Below are 27426 nucleotides of genomic sequence, written 5' to 3'. Positions count from 1 at the left end.
TGTAATTACTATGGAAGCCTAATGATAGCTTCTGATAATTTCCGGAATGATTGAAATCTCTCCTGTCTTTCATTTAAAGCTGAATTTTAGGGGGCACCTGGGTGGCTCAGCTGGTTGAATGTCCTACTCCTGATTTCATCTCAGGGTCGTGAGATTGAACCCCGCATCAGGCTCAGCACTGGGTGTGGAGACTGCCTAAGATTTTCTCTCCCTCTGCTCCTTCCCCCACTTCTCTCTCTTCCCCACCCCCCGCAAAAAAAAAAAAAAAAGTTGAATTTTAAGATAAAATTCATCTGTGTTTTCTATCTTCAATCGTTCCTAAAGTCAGATGCCAAAAATGCTAATAGGAGTACTGTGGGGAGTGAATTTCTGATGGTCTCCCCTGGGCGTCCCACTGAGTGGACTGGTCTGAGCTCTCCACCCAAAAGGTCCATGTTGACTCTTCAACCCCGGGAGGAAGGCACAGAGGCATCACTGAACCCCCCATTCATGGTCACTACTTGGGACCAAAGCTGGCTCCGTGACCCTGCCATGGAGAAAGAGTCCAGGCCTCCCCGGGCAGGCAGGGGTGGAAGCAGACACGTCCAGGACTTACGTGTTTCCATAGGGAACAGTAACCCCGGCCACGGGGCCTGTGTCACAGCCCAGGAAGAGGAAGGAGACGTAACAAGCTGTGGACACCAGGTTGACGAGCATAGCCATCCGAATGGCCCCGAGGGCAGAAAGACTGAGCTTCTTCACCAGGAGACCGCCCAAGAAGATGCCCAGGCAGGCACACGGGATTGCCGTCATCCCTGGGAGAGACACAGAGGGGCGGGGACCGTTAGCAGGGGAGGCAGGGCCAGTCCACGCAGACAGATGGCTGTCAGGCCGGGGGGCCGAGCCCTGCACAGGCCAAATTCCCAGTGACCCCATTGCAGTGCCCTCTCCTCCAGGCTGTCTCCAGGTCTCCATGCGGGGCCTTATTTCTGCTGTCTGGGAACTCAACAGAAAACTGGGGGAGACGGACGTGGAAACACTCAGTAATTGGGAGTCCAAATACATACGCCTATCTTGCTAAGTAAAGCATCCTCATGGGAAAGACACGGCTGGCGTGGGAACGACCAAGAGACAGACAGACTGGGAACACGCACGTGCATTTTTGGGAAGTGACCATCATGGGCTCTCTGTGCATTTTTGAGGGGATGTGGGAAAGGGGACTCAAGATCATTTGGGGATTTTCTCCCCTTTCCTCATTAGCCCAGGAGGGCTTCATGGAAGGGTCTGGTGGCTGTTTAAACAAAGGTCCCAGAATTCACCAGCTCATGGAGACAACATTTTAACCTGCTCCCAGACCTCTCGGGAAGGAGCATCTGTCCAATCGATATGTTTTGTAGCTCTTGGTAATTGGCATAAAAATTTCCCCCTCTCTTATAAACAGAGCTATCTGTAAGGCAGCAGGGACCATAAACCTGCTATTTCTGATTCTCAGAGACTCATGGAATTTTAGAAGGACCGAATGATCCTAGGGTTCCAACCTCTCATTTGGCTTTGCTCTGGTCTGATTTGCTTCATCTAAAACTCAGCTTTAAATTACTCTGCATCATTTATCCACCGTGTAGACCGTGCACGGCCAATTTCCCAGTCTAGGCTGTCTCCTCCTTGCCAGTCAACAGACCTCTAGGTCAATCGACTACATCAACCAGCTGTTATGTGCTAAGGGAATGCAAATTAATTTTAATATTAGGGGAAGAAAAACATAATCAGGAAGCCTGAGCTCTGCAAGAAAATAGCATAAGTCACATTTAAATAAAACATATGATATCTCTGTATTTTCTGACGCTCTTGGAATACCTATGCTTGGTTTTCTCCGGTTTTGGTACAGAAATGACCTTCTTGGTCCCCACGTGCCCCTCTCTGCTCACCCCTGGCCCACGGCTCCTCCTTTCCCTCTCTGGAACAAGCCAAACCCATTCAGACCCCCAGGCGTTGCACCTGCTGGTCCTTCTCCTGGGACATCCTTGTACCGTGTCTCTCCTTGGCTGGCCCCGTACCCCCTTTGGAGATGCCTTCCCAGACCACACCAGGAAGAGTGGTCCTATACTCCACCCAGGGGCTCCCCGTCATTCCTCTTTGAGGAATGAGGACTCCAAATGATGAAGACATTTTATTATCTTCACAGCTCTCCCCACTATCTGAAGCTGCCTTATTCATTTTTGGTCTTGTTTCTTGTCCACTCTACCCCTCCTGAAATGCAGCTGCCCCTAGCACAAGAGCCTTTTCCGTCCTGTTCAGTCCAGCATGGTTCCCTGTGCCCAGCACGGAGTGGGCACTCAAGGATTCTTTTCAGGATGGATGAAATGACGAGCAGCCTGGATCTGCATGCACGAACACTGGTGAAGACCTGCCCATGCCCAGAGAACAGGCCTGTGCTTTGTTTCATTTCCTAGCAGAGACTGTGGGGAGCATCACCTGGTGAGGCCGGTAACTATGGCAATAATAGGCTTTCGGCGCCTTTTCTCCCAACCCATCATCAGGCTGCTCTCTTCCTCCCTGATGCGTGTGCAGCCTTGGCATTCAGTGATGAGAACTTCCCCGAAACTCTGTTCTCATTATGTTAACCTATGCAGATTGAGCCCTTCTTATCTGCACGCATAAAACCACGCATAAATCCATGCCATCAGTACCTAATCATCTGTGTTGCTCTTCTCCGGACTCTGCCCCGTTTGTTGATGACTTCCAGGATGGCCCAGAGCCCTGTGCTGATGCCCCAGGGTGACTGCATGGTCCCCATGCCCTGGGTCTGCAGGAGCTGAGCGCTTTCTGATGCAAGCCTTGCCTGGCACTCCCGGGGTCTGTCTCTGTTCCCTGAATGCCCAGTGACAGCCCCTGTTGCAGCCAACCCTCCAGGGTCCATGCTGATGAGAGCAAGACCCCAAGCAGGACACAGGGAGAGGCCATGCATGCATGTCACCTGCGTGGACTGTCGGACAGACGGACTGACAGATGGGCCAGCAGGTGGCCTCTCTGCATGGCAGGAGAAGGTCCTCCCCTGCCAAGCACTCTGACAGACAGAGTCACTGGGAAAGAAACAGGTGCAAGAAGGAGAGATTGTTTTTTTGACCTTCTGCCCTGAAGACTATTGATTTGTTTGTCGATAGAAACTGTTCTGAAATAGAACACAGCCCCAACGTCGAAGCAAATGTGCAAATGTCATGAGAACGTTAAGAACAGCAGCACAGAAATGTGGAGGCTGCTGGAGGGTTAAACCAGAGACACCCCAGGTATAACTAAGAAGTTATGACTTTAATTATAAAGAGATCCACTTTACCCTCTCTCTGCCAGGCAGGTACCAGAGGGCTGCCTGCACTTTGCTAATACCTCTTAGAAGGGACACTTCACGTAAAAACGGATGGTAAAGCATTATTAGCAAAAAAAAAAAAAAAAAAAAAAAAAAAAAATTGGGCTGTGCTAGCCTAGCAGTTCCTAAGGAGACGCTATGATCCAGCCGCATCATCATCATAGTGAGTTTTTTTTTTTTTAATTGAGATACATGATGTCCTGGGAAGTGTACAAAGCTTAAGGGAACAGCCGATGAATCCCTGCATCCATATACACCCCAATAACCACACTCAGATCAAGCTTAGAACATTTCCAGCAGCCCAGGAAGGTACCCCGGTGGCTGCCCGCCTCCCCCTCCCAGAAAGACAGTTCCCATCATCATGGCCTCTATCACTTCAATTAACTTTTCCTTCTTTAAACTCATATAACTATGTCCTCTTTTGTGCCTGACGTCTTTCAACTCTGTCAGATTCCTCCACGTTGAGGCAGGTATGAAAATGCTTGCTTTCTCATGCTGTGGGGTAGCACTGTATGAACATTCCATAATTTATTTACCCATCCTCCCGTTGACAGATGTCTGGGCTGTATCCAGTTGGGGTCACTATGCGCCAGGCTGCTCTGAACGCAGTTACATATGCGGATCTAAAGGAGTGGACTTAAACATTCGTTTCCGTTGGGTCTATGCCCAGAAGTGGAACGGACGGACCCCAGCGTAAAAATATGCTTTAACAGGCGCTGCCCGAGAGCTGTCCGAAGCGCTCACACAGCTGGGCACTTCCACCTGCTGCGCCCGAGGGCTCCGGTTGCTCCACACCCTCACGAACTCTTGGTGCATCAGTCCAGTGGATTCGCAGTGGAATCTCAGGGTGCCTTTAACATGTGCTTTCCTGATGACTCGTGATAGCTTAGTGCCTTTGCGTTTGCTAATTGGCCGTCAGGTGAAGAAACAGGCAGTGTTGAAGGAGGCCATTCCTCTCCGCAGATGATCTTGACCCCCTCCTTACCAGAGAAGGTAATTCATGGGGCTGGAGCTCTCTCTCAAATGCAGGGTCATACCGGCTGTCGTCCCAGTGGCCAGACTCACGCCTCTCTCCTCCTCTGCACTGGCGGGACCTAGGAGCTCTTCTGTCCAGAGCTGTCCACTCACATCCCTCTCTTTCCTGCAAATCCCCTTCGGCCGGCTTTTTTCCCTCCATTAAGCAAAGGGCTCATGTTTCCTAGCAACGCACCATCTCCTCCGCTCCCCCTCCACACCACCCACCTGCCATGGCCCCTCTCCTCTGCTCCACGGCTGAGCTTCAGGAAAGTGTCCTGCAGCCACAGACTACTCCCTCCCACAAGGAGCACAGGCTCCCCACTGCCACATCTCAGACACGGCTCTAACACAGGTTCAAGGACATCCTGGTGGTTGCATCTAATGGAGATGCCACAGCCCTCATCGTGCGTGCACACATGCGCTGCTGCCTGCTTCCTCCTTGGAACCCTCTCTTCCTTGACTCCCGTGACCTGTGGATTTCTTTCTGACTCCCTCTCGGACTCCTGTGTTTCCTCTTCGTTGGGACTTTACTCTTCTTTTCCAATTCACTTCCTTGCTACATAACTTCCACTCCCATGTCCTCCACTGATGCAACTGAACCTCTATTCCCCAGTGGGGTCTCCTCCCTGAGCCCCCATCAGTCCTGGACACCGCGGAGACCCAATATGGGCATCTCATACTCAGCTACTTCAAATACAATCTCATCATCTCCCCCGTGGACCTGATTCTTCTCTGCTGTTTTCAGGTTTCAGAAATGGTGCCACCAGCCGTCGAAGCCAGAAACCTGGATGTCCTTCTTGACTCTTCCATCTCCCTTGTTGGTCATGAGGCCACTTTCCTAACTCCCCATAAGTAATGCTGCTTCTCACGAGGGCAAATTGGTTTTCCTTACCATGCCACCTCCAAACAGTGGAAGCAGATGCCGTGGTCTCTTACTGAGAAGGATGGTAAAGCCGTGCTTGCGCTTGGAGAGAAGGAGTGCTGTGATCCATTAATTATGTCTGCCATGGGCAGGGGTCAGGGGGAGGGTGTATGGCTTCCAAGTTCTATATTTGCTGACTATGCGTTTCATCCTGCCAAGAATATTCTCACTTTTCTTGTGCCTGACCAAAGCTTGCTAACCTTTCAGGATGTATCTCGATTCCCCTTTTCCTTCATCCTATCTTCCCCCAAATTCTGCAGTTCACACCAATCTACTGATCTCCTGGCCTGTCATGCTTCTTATGTACCTTTTATATTTTAGCTCTTTCTTATCACATCCCTTCAGCAAATTTTACCGCAAGAATAGACTCTTCTGCACAGAGACTCCAAGAATACTGCTGCTGTCGGAGCAGCAGGGTCTGGGCTCTTTCTCCAGTGGGCCTCGGTAAGTTCTTAGAGTGGCACCTGCATGACAGCAGCCCTCTGCCCTCCCGGGGGGCTGGAGGAGCAGACTCACCGAGCAGCTGGTTGGCAGAAGAGGTGGTAAGATTAAACTGCTGCTCCAGGTACTTCCCCAAGAAGGCAGCGAAGCCGGCCACCACGGCGATCTCCATGCAGGCGGCCAGGATGATGCAGGTGAACACGGGGTTTGAGAGCAGGTGCTTGGTGACCTTCGGGATCACTGCAGGGAGACAGAAGCAGGGGGTCACACACTGCACTTCCGGGCCTCCTGCCCCAGAGTCCCTTCCTGACACACGTCTGCCCATCTCAGTAAACAGCATCGGGAGTCACCCAGCGGCTCAGGCTGAAACCTAGAACATGTAAGTCACCCACAGTGTGAAAACTCTGGCTTTAAAATACATGCGGATATTCTGACAATTATACTGAGAACTACTATAACAGGAGAGACTATCTTGTGCCTTTTCCTAGTTTACTGGAAGCACGAAAATATTTCATAAGCAATGAAGAATTATTTCCATCCTCCCCCAAAAAAGAGTTTGGGGTTTGTTTCTCCAAGGAAAAAATAAAATTATATATTACAAATTACGCTATATCAGTATATCTAAGCATATATATCCAAAGACCCAAGATAAATGTTTAGAACTCTATATGTGTGTTAAGAAAATATATTTATCTTAACAGGCTTTAAGAAAAAACTTGAATTCTAGTGCCTCTATATACACATACACATGCTGAATCAAACCCCACCTCTTCTCACCAGTCTAGGGCTACCTCCTTGGCAAAAGCTTCCATAAGCTCTCATGTGGGGGATTCCCAGAGTGACCCAACTGGGGTCTCAGTTTTCACTCTTGATCTGATCATTCCCAACATGGTAGCCAGTGGGATCAACTCAAGTCAATTTCCTGCTCAAAACTCCCAGATGGCCCGATGGCCCAGGTCTGCCCCTTAGCAATCTGATGGCACTTCCGGCCACACTCCCTCTCCCTCCAGTCCAGCCTGCCTGCTCCTGCTTTCTTGCCTGACATGGGTCCTCCCCACCTAAGGCTTTGCACCAGGGGCTCTTCCCTCGCCTGCCATGCTCTGCCCCCAGATCGTCCCTGCATCACTTCCCTCGTCCTCAGATGGTCTTTTCCCACCACCCAGTCCCACCTTGAAGCAGCTGCTCACCCAGCCTGGTGCCCCAGGCCCGGGCGAGAACTGAGGGTGGGTGGACCATATTAAGTACCACCAGGGCCGGAAAACAGCTCTTGTTGAGGTCATACATTTCGATCATATTTGATTATACTCTATTTTTCTGGAAGTACGTGGTTTCGTAAACCACTTAAGATCCCCCACTTTCACTGATGCTTTAAAAAATGTGAGATTCATTGTGTGTTTTATTTTTTTAATCCTTTGAATGCAATCACACTATTTGGATATTTCCAATGATTAGAATTCTTGGTATCTGGTCTTCCACTAGGTCTCCTCAACTGTGGTATAATGACACATCTTGGCAGTATGCAAAGGGGCTCTGCAGGGACAGAAACCAGGACAACCCTGTGGCTTCGATATTTACGCCATTATTTTCATGTGTACTTACAAAAAACTCAACTGAAATGTAACTGATACATCAAATGTGTGGTTTCATGGCTCTCGTAGCTTAAAACGATGCCAGGTTAAAACAAGAAGATTTAAAGTTATTTAAAGAGAAGTCTTATGTAAATAACGGTACAGGTGGTAAGCAGATAAGGCAAAAAGTGACGTGCCAGGGACTACAGTTAGGGGAAGCCTGTTCTTCCGTAATCATAATGATATGGAATATCTGGCATGTGGTCTACTTTACACCTGTGTAAACAGAAAAGATAAAACAGAGTCCCAGATGGAGCAAGTATTATTCTAAGTCTAGGAAAAACCAGTAGGTACCCATGGTCATACAAAATAAACAGGTGATCAGGGAGTCTAACGCTGCATTCCAAGGTGATGAATTAGCCAGCTGTCCGAAAGAAGAGAGCTCATTACACAGGCTCAGTTCTCATCTCCTAGGAGATGAAACCTCTAAATGGCCCAGCTAATTAGAATAAAATAATAATAGGGGATACATAAGTTTTTAATAATGGTAACAGACAAGCTCAATACATCAAAATGGCAGAACAATGGTCAGCACATGGCAGATACACACAGCTCAAAATTTATCATTTCCGTGAAAGATAGCAAGTTTCAAAAATGAAAACCTAACTCCCACACGGGGTGCCTGGGTGGCTCCGTCATTAAGGGTCTGCCTTCTGCTCAGGTTATGATCCCAGGGTCCTGGGATTGAGCCCCACATCAGGCTCCCTGCTCAGCGGGGAGTCTGCTTCCTCCTCTCCCACTCCCCCTGCTTGTGCTCTCTGTCTGTCAAATAAATAAATAAAATCTTAATAAAAAAAAAAAGAAAACCTAAAGAGAGGGACTTAAAGATCCTCTGATGTGATAAAAGGAACGCAGTTACGGGAATGAACTGAGTCAGGGGACAAGAAGCTCAGAATCACTGTGGGCCGGGCAACCCGATCTTACATCCCAACTAAGTAACGACCAGAGATGTCTGGCCTCTGCTTTTCTGTCATGGTTTCTCACAAAATTTACTGAAGGCAGGTAACTCTTGGATGACATAACCATGTGCAAGCACGCACACACACGTGACACAAAACCCCAGAAACTTTAAATCTATGGTATTCACTCATTTATACTTTTTTTTTTTTTTTTTGGCAAATGTGCTGGTCTTTACATGTGTTTTGTTTATTTATTTATTTTTGCAGGGTCTTAAGTGTTTAAGATCATCTGACTTTTTTAGAAATGTCAGTTCAAATAAATGCCTAAAGGTGGTTACACTTAGGGGCGCCTGGGTGGCTCAGTCTGTTAAGTGTTTGCCTGTGGCTCAGGTCCCGATCCCGGGGTCCTGGGATCAAGCCCCGCATTGGGCTCCCTGCTCAGTGGGGAGCCTGTTTCTCCCTCCGCCTGCCACTCCCCCTGCTTGTGCTCTCTTTCTCTGATAAATAAATAAAATCTTAAAAAAAAAATAAATAAAAGTGGTTACACTTAAAAATCTATGTTTAAATGTTGAGAAATTTTCCTTCATTAAATCCACATTATTTTTTAGGAATCGTACAAATATTTAGAGGCCTGTTGACTGTATAATGTTTAAGAACGTGGACAGCTAAAAAAAATACAGGTGATGAATACATTGGGCGTAAACAGAGGGTAATGTGGTTTCTATCTTTTTTAAATTTTTTAAAAAGGTTTTATTCATTTGAGAGAGAGTGAGAACGAGAGTGGGGAGGGTCAGAGGGAGAAGCAGACTCCCCTGCTGAGCAGGGAGCCCGATGTGGGACTCGATTCCAGGACTCCAGGATCATGACCTGAGCCGAAGGCTGTCGCCTAACCAACTGAGCCACCCAGGTGCCCCTGGTTTCCGTCTTTAAACACAAAAGCCCATTGAACGTTAAGACTCCATCATCCTAAATCGTGTTAAAGAGTGAAGGCTGATTTGCTATAGTGTGTGGCACGCTGTGACAGTGTAATGTACCCGTGATAAGGGACTGGCTGTGTCACTCCACACTGTAGAGGGACGGCTATGGATCACATCAGGTGACCACAGCCCCTCCTGGTAATGAGTTCACGTCAAAGCCCTCAGCTGTTAGTGTTTTGGCAGATAAAAACACCGGAGCTCCATCACTGTGCTCTTTTGGAATTAAGATATCTGAACTCTGGAAACACCGCCAGCAATCAGTAGGCAGGTTGGGGGCATTCCAGAAACGATCGTCTGCCATACCTTCATCTGTTAGGATGCAGACCATTCAGACGGGGACCCTAGAAAGGCGCACGACAGCCATGCTTGCTCACAAATAAAACCGCATCCTCCAACCGGGAACTTTGGTGCTGTCTGGCTCAGCAGAAATGGTGCCAAGAGGATTTAAGCTTGATCCCATTCCTTGGGTCTCGGCATCTCCCTGTCCTTGGTCATGGCCATCACGATTGATTTGGGGGAAGGGGGGGGCACGTCTCAACAAAGGCAACCCCGGTTAACGGACTGTTTTCATACTTCAGCAGCCGTTCTAATGATTCCAGCGATAATTCCACTTCCCTGGGGAAGATGCTTTGTTGAGACAGGAGAGCCTGCCTGCTTTTGTCTTAATATCTAATGACTAATTTCATGTTGAATTAGATGTGAACATCATTAGTTCTGAGGACCATCTGACTCAAGGCCCAGGGAAGCTGCAGTGGACCTTATTTGCATGAAGAACATTCTTTTTCCCCTCTATCAGGCCGATTCGCTGCCAGAAATGACAGATTCCTCTTGCGTTCAGCTATTTTGCCCCCAGGTTCTTCCCTTCCTTCCTAGGTTTTATTGCGATGACTTGGAGTCCTCTCCAAAGATTCCTTTTCAAAGGTTCAGCCTTCCCTCCAACGCCCCAATTTGAAAGGGGGTATTAATTAGCTTGAACCTGCGGCTATCCCCGTATTTCAAGCTTTTTCATTCAAATGGGTTGTTAAACCCATAAAATTCTAACCTTCCAAGGAGGAAGCAGCTAATGAGGTGGCCCAGACAAACAGAAACTGATGAACCACGGCCACACCAGGCCACTGAACACCCATGGTTCCCCTTAGCCAATGACTTCCCACCTACTGATTTAGCCTCAGAAGCTGGGAGCTGGGGTCGGAGGCGGGCTGGCTCGCACCATGCGGCCCCACCAGCTGGGGAAGACTTCCCCTCTCATCGGGAGCCCGGTGTGTCACCGGCAGGCTGGCACAAAGTGGCAAAGAGCAGCGGGGGAGAGTTTTTCAGGGAAAACAGGTTTTCCATTGCTGTCTTTGGAAGACCTTCCTGCAGGATTGAGATTTCTTAAAAATGTGTAGGTGGTCCAGGAGGGAGAAAGGCAGGTTTGGAGAAGGTGTGAGAACTGACGTGGACAGAGCGTGACCTGGGTGTCAAGTACCGTTCTGACCACTAACACATCAAACCACATAATCCTCACGACAAACCCGTGATCTTGGGGCTGTTTACAGGCAAGGAAACTGAGGCACAGGGTGGTCCCACGGTTAGGGAAGCACAGCAAAAACTCGAACCGTGCTACCTGGTGCCCCAGAGTGTGCTCAGAAACAGGGTGTTGTTCCGGTTGGGTTCTCAGAAGCTCTGCTCTTGGTCAGAGGACGGAGCCTGCAGAGACCACTCCTGGTAATGCTTAGAAAGAATACAAAAATTCCCACTGGGGCTGGGGAAAATGATTCATGGGTTTAGTTCTTGTTCTTTGGAGGAGGAGAGGTAGGACAGGGAGGGAAACGAGAGAAAGAAAGGCTTGCAGAGCTCAGAGGGGAGGAGTCCTGTGCTGCAAAAAAAGTTTGAGCAAGGTTGTATAAAACGAGGACCTGGTTTAAGAAGCCAGGTCACTGGGACCTGAATTCTATCTTCAAGACTGAGTAGGTCTGGGCCCAGAGCACATGACTCCGTCTCACAGATTGTTGCAAAGATTAAACAAGACCCACGAATGCAGAGCATGTGACCCAGTGCTTCTGGCACCCAGGTAAGATGAGCACGATGATAATTAATCTCATAGAAGCACTTGTTGGCTACGTTAGGGAACGAGCCCTTGAGCTGGGAGGACGTCAGACCTGCTGTAAGAATGCCTGTGTGGGAGCAGACATGGTGAGTAAGCAGAGCTGGGAGGAGACGGGGTAGGTGAGCGGAGCTCCTGGGAGCTGCCGCTGGAGCCACTGGCTTCCCAAGGACAGAGATGACCGCCTGCAGAGGGCTGGAGGGGTCAGGGGGTCAGGGGCACAAGTCATTGTCCATCCCCCCCTTCCCGAGAACTGGAGGTGCCCTGGGAAGTGCTCACCGTGAGGCTTGATTGTATTGCACTTGACTCGGAGATATTTCAGCCCTCAGGCTCTCTACTGAAATTGGCCTTGACCTTTTTTTTTTTTAATAACATTGTTGTCAATACACTACGGTTAATGCTCCCAAGAAGGGGAGATGAAGCCAGTGTGTGCGACAGCTTGATAATTACGACAGTGACAGCTGATGCTTGCAGGACAACCAGCATCAGATGGGCCCCGTGTTAAGGGTCCCTCGTGTCATCCCACAGCTATTACAACAGGGACAGTCTTACTGTCGCATTTCAGACACGAGGAGACCAAAGCTTCCTTGAACGGCTGAAAAACCCAGGCTCCCAGAATGCATAACTCAGGTCTGCCTGCACTCGAGAACCCACCGCCCAATCTGCGGGTTTCTGGATGGGGACTTGGATCAACGGAACGGTGTCTTTCTGAACACTAAGTCGTCAGGAAGCGCTTCCCAATGCACAGGAGCCAAGAGCAGAAGAGAGCAGAGAGGCGGAGGGAGCAGGACGGGGCGGAGGGGGGGGAGATACATCATAGCCTTCGGGTCACGACCAGAACCAAATGGAAGAGGAAGGAAGTAGCAACAAAGATATGGAAAAACATCACCATGGAGGCGCGAGATTAAAGGAAGGTGGGTGACCCCTAGGAAGCAGGACGTTTCCTGGCACGGCACGAATGTCTGGCAGCCACCAAGCTGGTCCCCCCCACCCCTTGCCGGGTACAGCCTGTCATCACTGCACTGACATGTCCTGGACACCCTCGCCTGGGTCTTCCTGTCTCTCCCACGTGGAGCCACCTGCATGCAGAGCCGTGGGCACGGTGCCCGGCGAGAGCAGAGGCTTCATCGATGTAAGAAGGATCAAAGAATTCAATAAATAAGCAAATTGCAGTCTCTGAAGGTAACTGTCACAGTCTCTTAAGAAACATTAACTGTGGAGACAGGGACCAGTTCGTGATCACACCATGGGCCACGTTCCACAGGCTCGTGGGCCACGATCGAAGTGGGAATGCTTTGCGAATGTGGCCATTTCCCCTGCTGATTCTAGAGGTATCTGCATCGTTCCCCTGGAGAGCGGTGGGGAAAAGCCTGGGTGGGAAGGGAAGCCTGTGGTGCCGGGAAGCATCTGGAAGGGAGTGTCTACCGTGCACTGGCCCCAGACCGGCTGCCTCGGGCTCCCTGTGATCTTGTTGCTGCAGATAAGACCGTCCCCCAGTCTCTGTTCTGGGCTGTCGAGGGACCCAGGGGAGCTCCCTGGCACCCTCTCATTGCCAGCTGTGAGACAAATCCTCGGGAACAGGCTGAAGGTGACATGTCCCTCACAGAGAGAAGGTCATGGTTCGAGGGAACAAACCAGAAGCCATCAGCACAGGAAACGAGCATTTACACCGAAAGCCACGTGTCAGATGGGTGTGGATCAGCGAGGGGAACCCCGAGCCAGACAGATCTCCTGATTCTTTTTTTAAAATCCCCAGCTCCGTATAATACTGCCAAGAAGCCCCAAGAGAAAAAGAGCAGCGGGGGCAACCATTAGCTGCTTTGAGCACAGACACCCCCAGAGGCAGGGCTAGCTCTTGCAGTTCTGGATTGGTGACCCCCGGGGGTGTGAAGTCCGAAACACAGGATGGCCGAGACAGAGAAAGCAGCCTGGCAAGCAGCAAGCTCTCTTTCAGATCCAACTGTTGTGTCTTTCCCAGCCAGAGGTGGCAGGCAGAAAAGGACTAAAGAGAGAAAGAGCTTCTCGTAAGCAGAATGCCACTTTTGTAACCTCATGCCAGCCCCCAGGTACCTTGTCTGGGAGCACAGTTTGCCACCTCAGTGGTGGCCGGGCTGACTGCATCGAGCATTCACGAAAACTCTACCCATAGGAAAAGGCACTGCTGGAAAGACAAAGAGCAACGCTCAGAAAAGAAATTGTGAATTTCAGCACCCAAGCTGACACCAACGCCCGTCTCAAAGCCTAGGCTCCCTAGTGCTATCTCCTGCAGGCCTGGGTTTGCAGCAGACCTTCTCAGAGCCTTTAATGTGCTGATGCCATTTATGAACCTCCCAATGGGCCACGTCACGGAGTGTCCCAAGCTTATTTCATGAGTGGGTCTCCTCCCCACATTTTATCTTACGGGCAACTGTTGCAGAAACAGCTCTGAGGGAAACCCCCCAAAGGACTCCCACCACCTCTCATATTTGTTTTCAACGAAGGGTTCACTTAGAATCGCCTAGGAAATTTAAAGACATCCAGGTGCCTGGACTACCTCCCTCTTCCCCACTAGACTCATGGAATCAGAATTTTTAGGGGTGTGACCCAAGCACGGGTGTGTTTCAGGAAACCCCCTGGGGTGGATGCTGACTCAAACCCCTAGTTGGGAAACAATGACTCATAAAGACCACACACTTGAGAAGAGCAATGTCAATGCCCTCCAAAATTCATTCACGATTTTACTAAAGTCTTCCTGGGTGGCCTCAGGTGCCAGGAACGCTGCTAGGTTGCAGGACCGGGCACCAGCCTGCCTCTACCGCGACCTTTTCTAAATCCCATTCCCCCAAACCAGATGTCTCTCTCCCATCCCCACCTTGGGCAGTTCTGTCCCCTGCTTCTGCTCGCACCTGCCCCCCAGCCCGGGAGCCCTTCTCCTCCCTCCATCCATGGGGTCCCGCTCATCCTTCCAGACTGGCCTGAAATGCTACGTGCTTCATGCACCTGTCTTCGAGGCCTCCCTGTGGATTCCGTACATCCCTCTGAATCTCCCGTGATCCCCACCACCTTTTGTCCAGCACTCTAGCAACCCGTCCTAAATGCCCGAAGAGTTCACATGAACAAGAGAGTTCTGGGGGTCACATGGGGTAAAACAATGCCAGCCAGCTTTCCTTAGAGCCGGCCTTCCAAGGGCTTTTAATACTCGAATATACCATATGGCTCTCCAAGAGGATCACATGGTATAGAGACATTTCCTCAAGCTTATTTGGCTGTGTGACCCTTCCTCCCTCCCCCCATTGATTCATTTTTCCCTGAGCATCTCCGAGGACTCCTGTTGCAAGGAACCCCCATAGGGAAACGTTGTCCTCTAGTTGTTTCCTTCCTTCCCTCCTTCATTCAAACGACACTCCTGGGGTAGCCACGGTATGCCAGGCATTGGGCGAGGTTCCCTCCCCTGTGCAATCTCAGTCCTTTGCTGAAATCACCTGTGGCCTATTCACAGACATAACACCCCAGCACATTGTCCACCAATGCTGGTAAGAACATGCCAGTGGCCAGACAGGTCCTGGGAACCTACACACATGACAACATATGAACTGCAGCCTGGTGCGGGGCTCCAAGCATTTGGGAGGGCAGATGGTTTCCCTGGCCATGGAATCAAGAAGATTTTAACGCAGAATCCACACGAGGGGAGAGCACAGTTCTGAAGACAAATGGTGCGATAAAAAGCACTCAGCCATCGAGCCTGCCGAAAAAGGGCTCTCAGGTCGCCAGGCTCCTCACAAGAACATGACGCTGAAAGGCACAGGCCTGTCATTAAGGAAAATGTGGCAGAAACGGGCCGCTTGCTGGCAGAGGATGGAGGAGGTCTGGCTGAGTTGAAGCCAGAGGCATGAGCCGGGTTCCAAGAGGAACAGTGGGGATGAGTGTGCACCCTGTCCCAGACCCAGACACCTGCCAGGGGACTCACACAGCCCAGAGTCACCAGGGCAAGTCAGCCCGAGCAGCTGGGCCAGCAGCCCCTCCCCACATGAGCAGGTCACCTGGGGGCAAGCCGTGGCACTCAGCACAGAGGGATCTCCTGAGGAGTCTGTGTCCGCAGATGGGTCAGACCCAGGCCCAAACTCTGGGAAGGGTTTGGGGGTGAGGACAGCTTGAAGGAAAGCAGCAAACTGTGCTGGGCTTGGCAGTGCACGTCCAGTGATCTGTGCATCCCTCCATTTATCAAATATGTACCAAGCACCTATGGACAAGAGCGGGAGGGCCCACAGAGGCAGTCGCTGCCCACGTGGGGCTCAGGGACGGAGTCAGAGAACCATCATTCCCATGACGGTAACATCATGACCGTGGCACGGACAGCAACGTGCCTTGTGGGGCAGAGAAATGTCCTCGGGGACATGGTTGTGAGCTGACGCCTGATGATGGGATCAGAATTCCAGCTGAGGGAACAGCAAGTTCCCAAGGGAGCGAGGGAGCCTGGGGAACCCAGGGGGCTGAAGGCAGTGGGGAGGTGAGGCTGGTGTGGAAGGGCAGGGTGGCACGGTGTGAGAAGAGGCTGGAGGGGCAGAATAGCACCACTGGGAGGCCCCGTGAAGGGCTCCACCTCTGTCCCTTTAAGCGGGAGGTGGCCACGGGATCAGATGTACCCAGACACCAGCATCGTGTGCAGACAGACCGGCGGGGTGAGGGCAGACTGAGGGCAGGAGACACCGGACCAGGCTGGAGAGAGATTCAGGTGGTTAAATTGGCAGAACCCAGGGACAGATGGCATGAGGAGGGCAGGAGGGTGGAGAGGGTAATAACCCAGGCAGATTTCACCACCCCTGCACGTGAAGGTCCTCTGGAACGGGGCACTGCATTTCCTCCCGTGAAAAGGGAGCAAGAGGAGCAGAGAAAGGGGTGGTTTCTCCGTTTCTCCAACACAGGAAGGGTCTTGGTTCAGTCGGCCCCAGGCTGACTCCCCTTTCCCTCCTCAGTCCATTCGTGAACGGTCCAGTGGATCCCCGAGGGACACGCGGTGGAGAGAGCTCGGGATCCGGCGTCCGGAGACCTGTGCCTGGTCCCAGCAGCATCCTCCACAGCAGTGACAACCTGGAAACGTGGTCGAACCCCGAGCGCTGTGCGGGATGGTTGGCATGGAGAGCAGTACCACTCCCTCATCAGCTGGACTGTGGGGGCCCAGTGGGAGGTCCCCGCAAGAGCTGGGAACTCTTACACCGGCCTCCGCAGATTGGGGGTGGTGTTTAAGACCCTGAGCCTGAAGGCCCACCCAAGCCCCGCCGGCTAGGCTCTTCCCTGCTGTCACCCGGGGCAGCTATCTTTTTCTGGGACAGGAAGAGGCCACTTGGCAGCCAGCGTGAAGTGCGCAGAAACAAGAGTGCTCAGCTTTGACTGTTCTTCTCGTCCAGTGATCAAAGGCAGGGCCCTCCCTGCAGATTTTAAACCTCTGGAACAGTCACACTCATCCCTGCTAGAGAGCCCATCAGAGGGCCGGGACGTGCCGACACTTGTTGGGAATGGGTTCCTCCCTCCCTTTTAGCCTGTAGCCTCATCCAGAAGACCCACTGTTTTAGGGTAGCCTGGTGCCGTTGCAACCAGCAGCTGGAATTTAAGTACACTCTGAAGTCAGCGAGCCCCTGCTGACCCCACTTTTCCTTTAAGAGATTTCATTTTTGGCCCCAAGATGTGGCAGAATGCTGTGGTGGAGAAGACAGGCTCTGGGGCCCTTGCCAGGGTTCAAACACCTTTCCTTTCAAATCTCCAAGCCTCAAATTGACTTCTCTGCAAAACGGTACCAATGCCTCATAGGGTTGGGGGGATTAATGTCCGTGGAAAACTGATGTTCGCTGCTAGCGTGTATGCGTGCGTGCTGGCAAGAAAATATTTATTCGTTCGTTAAACTCATAGCGCCTACGTGCCAGGCACTGTGCTGTGGAAAGAAAAAGATGCACGAAAGCTTTGGCCTTGGAGAACCCACAAGGTCTGGGCAGAGGCAGACAAGCTGAGAAGCTGCCAGGTGGTGGGAAACAGGTGCTTTGCAGGGGCTGTGTGGGTGAGAGAGGAACGCAGCTAACCCAACTCTGGCCGTGGGGGGACACGGGCACAGCGGGGCTGTACGGAGGGATTCCTTGGAAGGGGGGGACCGAGTCTAGCCCAGGAGCGGACCCAGAGTGGAAGCGTGTTCCAGGCAGAGGACGGAACAAAAGGAGAGTGCTGATGTGTTGAAGGAACCAGACAGCATGAGGGGAATGGCGCACAGCGCATGGCTACTGGAGGAGCCTGGATCCCAACCATCACAGCCCCTCTAGGGCAGGGGACACCGGAGATGATTTCCAAATAAGGCGCCAACTACGGATGTGAGAGCTCACGGACTAGCGGGTGATCACACTGTACATAGTCTGCAACAGTCCCCCGAGTTCCTCTCTCTGCGTCTAGACTTGCGCAAACTGTTCTGCAAACTCGGAGCATCTAGATTCTGGAGGCCACGTGGTGCTGTCCTGCCCCCCACAGCACCAGACACAGAAGAGGGATGAGAGGGGGCGGGGTGTGTCCTGAAAGAGGAATCCGCAAAAGGCTCTGAAGAACAGGGTTGGGGAAGAGGGGCTTTCGAGCCAGGGCACAAAGAAAAAGCTAGCTGGTGGCACAACTACGATGCAAAAACATGTCCTGGGTTTGCAGACTCCCAGCCGGGAAGGTACTGGAGTTTAACAAACCCAAGCATTTGTTTGCCTGCTGCCTGCTTTGTTAAAGAGTTATGTGACAGTCACTACAAGATGGGGACTTCTGGGCTGTGCAAGCAGTGACAGCTTCTGTACACAGTTACAGAACACTCTGGGCTTTCTGTCTCTCTTCTTCTTATAAGAGTGTCAAACCCAATGATGGCCAACTTTGTTGGAAAGAGACCTTCGAAGCCCACATGTTGGGGGAGAGTGCTCTGAAAAGTAAGCCACAGGCCTTAAGTCCTAGATCACCAGAGCTTGGTTTCCTCATCTATGAACAGGAATAAGTGACAATATCAACCAGACACCATAGGTTAAAGCCAAGGGGGAATTAAGCGACACGGCCAAGGTTGCAGGGTTAGGAAGTGGCTGAGCTGGGTCGGAACAGCCCCTCTGCTCTCCCAGGAGCGGGGGAGGCTGTCTCAGTCCCAGCAGGGAGGAGGAAGGAACAGGTGCTCTTCTCAGGAACGTTCCCCATCTGTAGAGAATGGCCGGGGACGCGGACCGGTGGCCAAAGAAGAAACCCGTTTGCAAACTCAAATGAAACAGATGAGAAATCGCAACATAGATATTTTTAGAGCAATGTTAATTCCGCCATACACAATGCTGCTCAGCTTATCTGTATCCATAAATACTCAGCACACGACCTGGAGACCTCGGGGGCTTTCAAGGCTGCAATTTGGAGAAAGAATTTGGGAGCACCGGGTGACACCACATGGTGCTTTTGGTGGAAATGTCCACGTGGCAAAAACATGGTCTCATGTGGAAAAACGAAGGATGTAAACCACCACGTCCCCCCACCCCCATCCGTGTGCTGACGCATGTAAGATGTGTTTATTAGCATAATAGCTCACGTCACTGGACTCTGGCTCCTGGGGAGTCTTCTAGACACACTGCCTTCCTTTCCTGCTGGGACATTCTTTAGGTCCATTAATAGACCTACTGCCTCTAGGAATTGCTAATTCTAATTAAAAATCATTAATTATTAGAAGTAGAGCCCAGGTACCTACCCAGGCTACAACTTATGATCGTTATGACTCAGAGTCTCAGACCCAACTACTCAACTGTGGGCTTGTCCGCCCAGCCACGGCACGTCCAACACTCACCCTGCCGTTGCTTCAATTCCACCTGTTGTATGCCCTCCCACCCCTACGGCTACAACCCAAGCTCCAGAATATAAGCTGCCTGGGTTACCACTGCATACCTGGAGCCTAACAAGATCTCAGTACACGCTGAACAAGTGGGTTAATGAGCAACTGAATCATCACCCACGAATTCTGAAGATGTGACCTCCCTCAGCGTCCGACCCAAGACGCGGGCTCTGCCCTGTCTGTCTGTTGTACGTCCATAACCTCCCTTCCACGTCGGGCTGCCTTTGCTGGCTTGCTGGTCTGTCCCTACACTGGATGGTGAGTACTCTGATGGTGCAATTCTATCTTTTCATCCCCAGGGATGAAAGACAAGAGATTACTGCTGCAGCTCTTGCAATCGGAGCTCTTGCAATCACCCTCGGACAAAGAAAGACCCAGAAAGGCTGCCACCACTCTCATCCAGGGTGTCCCCTGCAAGGCCCACTGGGGCCAGCCCCATTTACTCCTGCACATCTGGTCACTGGGACACTCTGTGCGGCCACCTGTGCTATCAGGGGCGCAGTAGGTGTTGCCCTCTGCCTGGCTGTTTGGGTGGGTGGGGGGGCTCTTCTATTAAACTTGAACTCCTGGGGGTCCAAGCCAAGGCAACCCCCGAGGACGCAAAGTGCGTGGCCTTCTTCTACCCTTGCATTCTGGAACTTAGAGAGAGGACGACTTTGAAGACCTTCTATGGACAGCTCCAAATTTCTACTCTGGTAGAAACGATCGCGGAACATGGGTTCGGACATAACATTAGATTATTAATTAGTCTCTTCTGGGAATTCGCACAAGTTCTTCCGATCCCTCCCCGACGAAGAGGCACTATTAGCAGACAGTCTTCTGCAGGCAGTGCTTTAATTCTCACGGCCCCACTGTCACTTAGGAACGCTATTACAACTGTACACTTGTGGAAATGAGGCGTGGAGAAGTTAACGATCCCAGTTCTAGTGAAGAACAGAGTGGGCACTGGAGCGCAGGGACTGTGCTGAGCTCCTCCGCATGGCTCTCAAGCATCTCCAGAGAAAGTGCTCCTTGTCATCCAAAAGCTCGGTAAAGAGACTTTCAGCCAGTTTCTCAACTGGCCACTGGAAGCCCGGCACTGCTCACAGGCGTGCCCAGATCCTGCCGAGAGGGGACCGTCACCCTTCCTCCTGCCCCAGCCTTGCTCCTGCCCACTTCAAATGCCCAGCAGGCTCTTCGAGGGACCCAAGGGAGGGGTCCTGGGACTTTAGGAGTGCTGCACAGACCTCGCGGTGGGGAGGGGGCTGGGAGAGACACCCAGGGGCTCGAGGTCACACTGGCACTGTCTGCCTTGAAGACACTTTGCCAAATGTGGAAACTGCGGGGGCCAGGGTAGGGGAGACTCTTCTCATTCTCATTCTGGATCACTCCATTTTGTCAGAAAAGATGCGATCGGTTTCTTTTAAAAACGACTGGGAGAGCCTGGCCACCTTCTCAAGGGTGACTCTGTTATTAAGACGGAGTTCATACTACTTTCCAGAGGAACACATCTTGCACGGAGGGGATGGAAGGACAGAGCGAGTCAAAGGAAATCGCTTTTGGATGTGGCTTTTGAAAAATGCCTGTATCAGGCAAAGGAAGCCCTGCTTCCCAAATCCTTTCCTGCTATAACCCGCTTGTACGTGGTGGCTGGAAAGAGTCCAAGGGCTCCATGAGATATCTAGAACCTTCCTTCTACAGACACGTGTCCTTATCATGCATCAGGTGCCATGTGAACCACTGGGGTCGCTGCTGGGGAGACTGGCCTGCTACCCCTTTGCTGAGAGGTGGCTACTCTGCTTCTGTTTTAAGCATCAGGTCGTTTCCTTCTTGGGGCTGACATTAAGCATCAGACCAGAGAAGGCAAACCATGCAAGACAAGTGTGGGTGTACGTCAAGCCCCCAGCACCCAGTCCTGAGTGCCTAGTTCCCCACCGGCCTAGACACCTCCCCCCCCCCCCCACCAGCGCTGGCCACCCACATTCGAGGGGCCTCTACCTTTCAGCTGCTGGAAGCAGGAGGCGCTGCTGTCCGGCTCCAGGGAGTGCCTCAGGACCCCATTGCTGGGCTTGGGTCTCTCGTATTCTCTTTCAGGGAGCATGGCCTGCTCACTCTCCATGGCAGGGTCTGAGTGCGGGGGCAGAGACTGTGGAAACCCGAACATCAGGAGGGAAGAGAAGAAGAGTAAGGCACCGCAGAGCAGAAAGCCACCCCACCAGGCTCCGATCCAGCGGGGATCGTCCGGAGTGATGTCCAGGTTACCTGCAATCAGAAAGAACACAGTCAGGAGGAGGGGGCGCAGCCGGGCAGCGATATGGCTGATGGTCTGAGTCAGGTGCACGGATCGGAAAGGGCTCTGGAAATGGCCTTGGGTGCAGGGGAGGTGGGGGGTGGGGGGACTGGACGCTTCACAAAGCAGCCTTTTTTCCACATCAGTGCTTCTGTTTCTCCCGAAGCTGAAGGCTGATTGCTTTCCCTCCTTAATTTTCTTGTCTACCCTGTGTTTGTATCAGTCTAAACAAAAACAGCGAGAGGCCAGACACCCTCGGAATTAAGACTGGAACTGATGGGCTCGGTAGAGCTGCCTGGGTGTGCAGACAAAGCACAAAGGCCTATTTTTTACCCCTAAAAAAAGCAGCTGCTCAGAGATCCCATTCAACACCCCACGCCCGGTCTCAGATCGGGTTCACGGATCATAAGGGGTGGCACAGAAAGAAGTCAAGAGCCAGGTTACCTGGAGTGAAATCCTGCCACTTCTCACTGTGAGACCCCAGCCTAGTAATCTGAACATCCGGGCCTCGCTGATTGACCTGTAGGACCATGACGACGGTGACAGCAGCTTGGGGGAAAGAGCAAATGAGCCACACCAGATATAAAGTGCTCAGAACAGTCCCTGGCATGTGCTTGGGCATTGAAACACTGTTAGCTTCATATTGACGGCTAGGGTCCTGTTTCCAAATGCTAGTGGGTAGGTTAATTCCCATCTTGGTGGTGGCCTGTGGTTTGGGGCAGTCCTTTATTAGAAAGCTTTGCAGCCAACTTGATGCTTACAGACAGCGTGCATGTGGTTTGGCTGTCTTGAGCTATTAGTTCTTGAATTTGCCAGCTCAAGTCATGAAGACAAACTATAGCTTACCCCTTGGTAGTTTTTTTTTTTTTTTTTTGGTCTTTCTTTACAACGGTCTTTCATGGACCTCTCTCAGATGAGCTGCTTAGAAATGTCTCTTTGATGATAATCCCATACCTTCAGAGCACAGGAGGACATTCTTGGACATGGGGGCAGGGCATATGAGCTAAGAACTAACAGGACAACAGGCCTGGACCAGATGGATGGACAGGCTTAGGAAGAGAAATGACCACAGACACCAGACGAGCACTTCACCATTCGTAAACTGTTCTCCCTGAGGACTCTTCAGGAAGTGAAGAGCCCAGCCATCATTTACGGAGGGCTTACTCTGCGCTGAGCATTACGCAGAATGTATTCTTAACTGTTCTGGTCAACCCTCCCCACAGCCCTAAGAGGTACAGTCTTTTATTATCCCAATCTTAGACAGAAAAATCGAGGCTTAGAAAGGGTTGGTTCTGGGATGCCTGGGTGGCTCAGCTGGTGAAGCGTCTGCCTTTGGCTCAGGTCATGATCCCAGGGTCCTGGGATCGAGTCCCACGTCGGACTCCCTGCTCCGTGGGGAGCCTGCTTCTCCCTCTGTCTCTGCTGTTCCCCCTGCTTGTGCTCTAATAAATAAATATAGTCTTAAAAAAAAAAAGTGTAGGTACCTTGCTGAGTTCACAGAGTTGAAGACTGAAAGACGGGCATTCAAATGCCAAGGGCCAGGCTCCTTATCACTTTGCTACACTGCCCTTCTGGACTGTCTAGGCTTTGTTTCGGGCTCCCTGGGTGGATGATTCATTCCTATGCTTTGTGCAAGGGGCCTAAGATCACCAGCTTTGCCGTCGGTCTTTGCAACATCGGTGGTGTCGGTCCTGGAGGCCCTGGCATCCACCCAGAAGCAGTATCTAGGTCACTACAATGAACCAGATTCTTCCCCATAGCTGTGCGTCAGAGAAGAAAGAGCGTAAGCTCTGGCAGGTAGAGGACTGAATCCTGGCTCTGCTGCTGACCACATGGGATGCTGGGCAAGCTACTTACCCTCTCTGGGCCTTACTTCAATCACTTAGGTGATTGAAGTAAGGTGACATCCACCGAGACTGTGTGCAAGGATGAGAGGTAATGAGCAAGAATCACCTGACAGATAGACTCTTTGTATCTGGCAGCTCTTGTATCTACTCGTAGGTATATATTTACACGAATGGCGATTTCAAGATAGAGGTTTTTTTGGAGTATGGGAAAGCTTGAAAAAAGCATGAGAAAACCCAAGGTGATCTCGAAAGCATCTTCATGCAAACACGAGGAGAGAAAAGGAAGTGAGATGGCCTCGGGTAGCTGAGCAGGAATGTTTTCTCCAGTCACTGGCTGTGTTTCTTCACCTGCTACCAGCAATGAATGAAAACAAAAGACGTAAAGGGGAGCTGTGCTATCTCCCTCCATTGTCGATGGGCTCCATAACGGGGAAATTGAAAGCTGGCAGATGTGAGCGGGGAGACAGCGCGCGCGCCTGGCAGTTGTTTGGGGGAACAAAATTAGTAACACGTGGAGAGTCATATTTTAGTTAGGAAGTTAGTGACTCTCTTCTACGCGTGAGGAAACATCCCAGGGAGAGGGGCTGGGATGGGGAGGTGGATGTTTATGTGAACATGTCAGCTCGCTCCCCGTAGGTATGAGCCTACGCGTGGAAAGCCAACGTTTGCTCGTAATTTGTAAGATGGGGAAGAGCACGTGATCGTGTGTCAGAGCAAAGCCTGCCTGTGGCGCACGGAAGGAGAGGGAGACGGGTCTGCAGCAAGGTGTGGTGGGGGGGGGGGGCGGGATTTTGTAGATCTAGGAAAATCACCGTTGACCATTTTAGGAAGTATTGATTTTTCCCCCTCTCCATTGCAACCATCCAGAGCACCGTGGCAGGCAGAGAAAGAATGTTCTGAGGAGAAACCACTCAGCTTTGGAGCACGCTGCCCTCAGGTCAGGGTTGGCTTAGGGGGTGGCGTTTTAGTCTTGATTTTGGCACTTCACAGGAAGACGGCTAATACTTGAACCCAGGCTGAGAAAAGTCTTTTCTGAGGCACCTCTACCACCCTGCGCACCTGGCTGGCAGGCATCCCTGGTCAGCAGGTATGTTCTAGGACTGCTGATGTCGAGGGAGAGTTCTCTACGTCAGCCGGCAAAGAACGGTGCAATAGGTGTTACTGATGCCTTCATTCGGATCTCCTCTTCAGAGAACAAGGACTACCCCTCCCGCACTGCGAACTTGGGTATAACTACATGCCACAGAATTTTGCCACTGGAGTGGGGGGATACGTGTCACTTCTGTGTCGAGCCACGTATGAGCTGGTGCCTGACTTGCCACGCCCTTTTGCCCTGCCTGATCATGGAAGCGTGTGAAATCCTCCAAAGATGGTCCTAAGACGGTCCCTGAGAGGCTACGATGAACAAAAGGTCACCACGGACCTGTGCCATGTATACAGCATGAGCGAGGAACAAACCTTTAGTTACTAGTCTCAGCAACGGAGATTTTGGAGATGTTTGTTACCGCAGCAGAAGCGAGCTTACCCTGACTACTACACCAAAGGCTTAGGAAATCAAAAGTCACGATCCTGGGCAGGCTTGGCATCGTGAAAGTGTTGTTCAGGTGCAGGTGGGGAACGGGGTGAAAACCTCTTTACTTTTCTTCCAATGTGGCCCTAGGCAGTATCTTGATCTTAAACAATTACCGCGGTTTCGGCTTTTTCGTGAAGACTGTGGTAAGATGCCCAGAGCAAACCTGAGAAGCACCATGCGTCTCATTGACTTAGATGTACCTAATTGCCAATCAAATTGGAACCATGAAGGTCAAAAACGCATTGAAAAGAACGGGGAGGGGACAGGATCCCAAGCAGAGGGAGTCGCGCTCGCAAAGGCATGGCACCCGTCGGTCAGGGGACTCGGAGTGGACTGGCCAAGCTCCATCCGGGCACTCATGGGCCCCCTGGTCATTCCAGGTGTGGAGGAAGTGGAGCAAATTATCACCGCGATGGAGATGTCTGGCGCCATGAGACGGGCACGGTCCGGGCCTGCCTTTGCATAGCTGTCTACAGGCTTGAAGGATTTCTGCTTTACGAGATCCCTTCTGCTAACCCTGCCATGTCTGGGACTTCCACATTCAGGTGTTTTTGTGGTTCTGTGGGATAAGCTGAGCAAGCTTTTCGCAGTAGTTTGCTTCCTCCGTGTAAGGTCATGTGAATACAGGGAGTTGACATTTTTCTCCCTTTTCTGAGGACTGCTACCATCGTAGGTAGGAAAGAAAAAAATCGCTGGGAACAGAGTCAAACCAGTTTAAAATGAACCAAACAACCAACCAACCCATGAGGACACCCAGGGCTGTAAGAAGGAGCCAATCACATTTACTTGTGACTCCCAGGCCACACTAATGTGTAAGTGGGGCTATGGGTTCTCTGGGCATTTTTTGTTTTGTTTTTTTTCAGTCCATTTACCTATTTGTCTAACCTATTTTGTGAAACTTCTGCTATGGGACTCAAGCATTCCAAGAGTATCATTAAGTTCCAGACCAAATTAGAAACTGGAGACAGAGAGGGGCTGAGGGTAGAGGGCAGCACGGAATGTTCAGGACCCCGGCCGTTGAGCTAATTCAGCCTAACACGAAGGAATCTGACGAAGCCCGCAGCCAGCCCTCGAACGGCAGAGCAGGAAGCTCTCGGCTGGCTGACCTTTTTCAGGAAGCAAACATATGGACACAACTTATTCCAGTGGCCGACCCCACGCAGCCGTAGTGGGGCCAGCTGGTACATGCCTAAGGATGCGTCTGTATGCATGGGCTGACGAGGTGAGGTCCTCTTAGCAAGGCCTTTGCCCACGGAAGGGGACAGCCTTCTGGCAAAAGTCCTGGAGAACTTGCAGGGACACAAGCTGCCCAGTTTGGAGTCAAACAGAGGTCCGGGCTTCGAATCCTACTGGCTGTGGAAATGAGTTAACCTGTCGCTGACCGTGTGCATACTACAGACCAGGCACCGTGCTACGTGCATGGCACGATTAACCCACGTTATCCGTGCACAGATCCTTGAGGAGAAAGGCCTCCAGGATCAATCAGCTTGGAAGGGGTAGAGCTAAGATTCAAACAGAGGTCTGATGCCAGCACTGGAACTCTGAACTCATCATCGCTGCATGAGAACAGCTCAGCTGGTAAGTGGGAGAGCAGCAGGGCCCACAGCCCACGGGGAATGTCCTGAAGTTCATCTACAAACATGAAGACCATCGACATTGTGCTTTAATAAGCAGTCAGTTTGTGGCGGCCGTTATCAATCTTCTGATAAGCCCACTGTCAAGGTTGGTCGATTCAGTGCTTTGGGGCACACTCCTGCCCCCAAGTCCTTCTTTTCTAGGTTCTGTTCTCAACTGGTCTCAGTTTCACAAGGATAGTCTTTGAAAGCCCTTCCCGGGCTGTTACAAGAGGCATCTGTCCTTAAGAAGGGGGGCCAGGGGAGCCACGCAGGGATCAAACACAGATGAAGAGCAGAGTGGCAGAATTCCAGTGTCTGAACATGGCCGGCAGAGTCCCCCGGGGAGCTGCCCGCGGGGTCTGCCCACCCCACAGCTGGCCTGTTCCTACAAGAGACCACCCCCAACAGACTGCAAGCAGCCTTCCTCACTGGTCTCCCCAGTTTAACCCTGTGTCCTCAGCTGCGGCCAGGCTGCACGGCACAGGGCACATTCTCTCCACCACCTGCCCCATGACAAGGGCTCTGCCTTGCCCGCCTCCCCCGCAGGTTCCAGATCCCTGCTCTCCCCAGTCTCCTGCCCGGCTATCCGCTGTGTGCCCAGTCCTTTCCATTCACGCTTCAGCACACGCTCTCCTAGGTTGGACAGCCCCCTAAGGAGGGTCTCTGTCTTCACCGGTGAAGAAAAAATACAGGAGGGTCACCCCTAAAGAATTGAGAACCCCCTTCTCAAAATACAGCTCGAATCCATTCCAGACAGAACAAGTTTTAGTCACAAGATTAGAAAGCATCCAAATTGCTGGCAACTATAGAATTCTGTGTCTTGCTCTCTGATAGAATAAATTATATTCTTCTGCCCTCTACTGGTAAAGAGTGGCACCGGCCCTCCCAGGGCCTTCAGCAAGGAAACAAAGGACAGTGATTCACGGGGCATCCTTCCCTTTCTTGGGGACAACACTGGACGGGAC

At 51.5% G+C, this 27426-nt stretch overlaps 1 protein-coding gene across 3 annotated transcripts in view; it reads right to left on the bottom strand.

Annotated features, from left to right (window-relative positions):
- The window catches only part of SLCO3A1 (solute carrier organic anion transporter family member 3A1), a 297991-nt gene that overhangs the window by 45404 nt on the left and 225161 nt on the right, over positions 1 to 27426 (bottom strand). For all 3 annotated transcript variants that reach the window (XM_045813068.2, XM_045813069.2, XM_087856656.1), the window contains exons 4-6: positions 21134 to 21397; positions 5796 to 5960; positions 596 to 794 (exon numbers count right to left, since the gene is read on the bottom strand). In XM_045813068.2, the coding sequence (XP_045669024.1) occupies positions 596 to 794; positions 5796 to 5960; positions 21134 to 21397 (628 nt within the window). The remainder of the gene's footprint in view (positions 1 to 595; positions 795 to 5795; positions 5961 to 21133; positions 21398 to 27426) is intronic.

This window comes from Ursus americanus, chromosome 28 (assembly GCF_024610735.1).
Source record: "Ursus americanus isolate L20-20 chromosome 28, mUrsAme1.1.p, whole genome shotgun sequence".
Classification (NCBI taxonomy): Eukaryota; Metazoa; Chordata; class Mammalia; order Carnivora; family Ursidae; genus Ursus; species Ursus americanus.
This window is presented reverse-complemented; position numbering and strand designations above follow the sequence as displayed.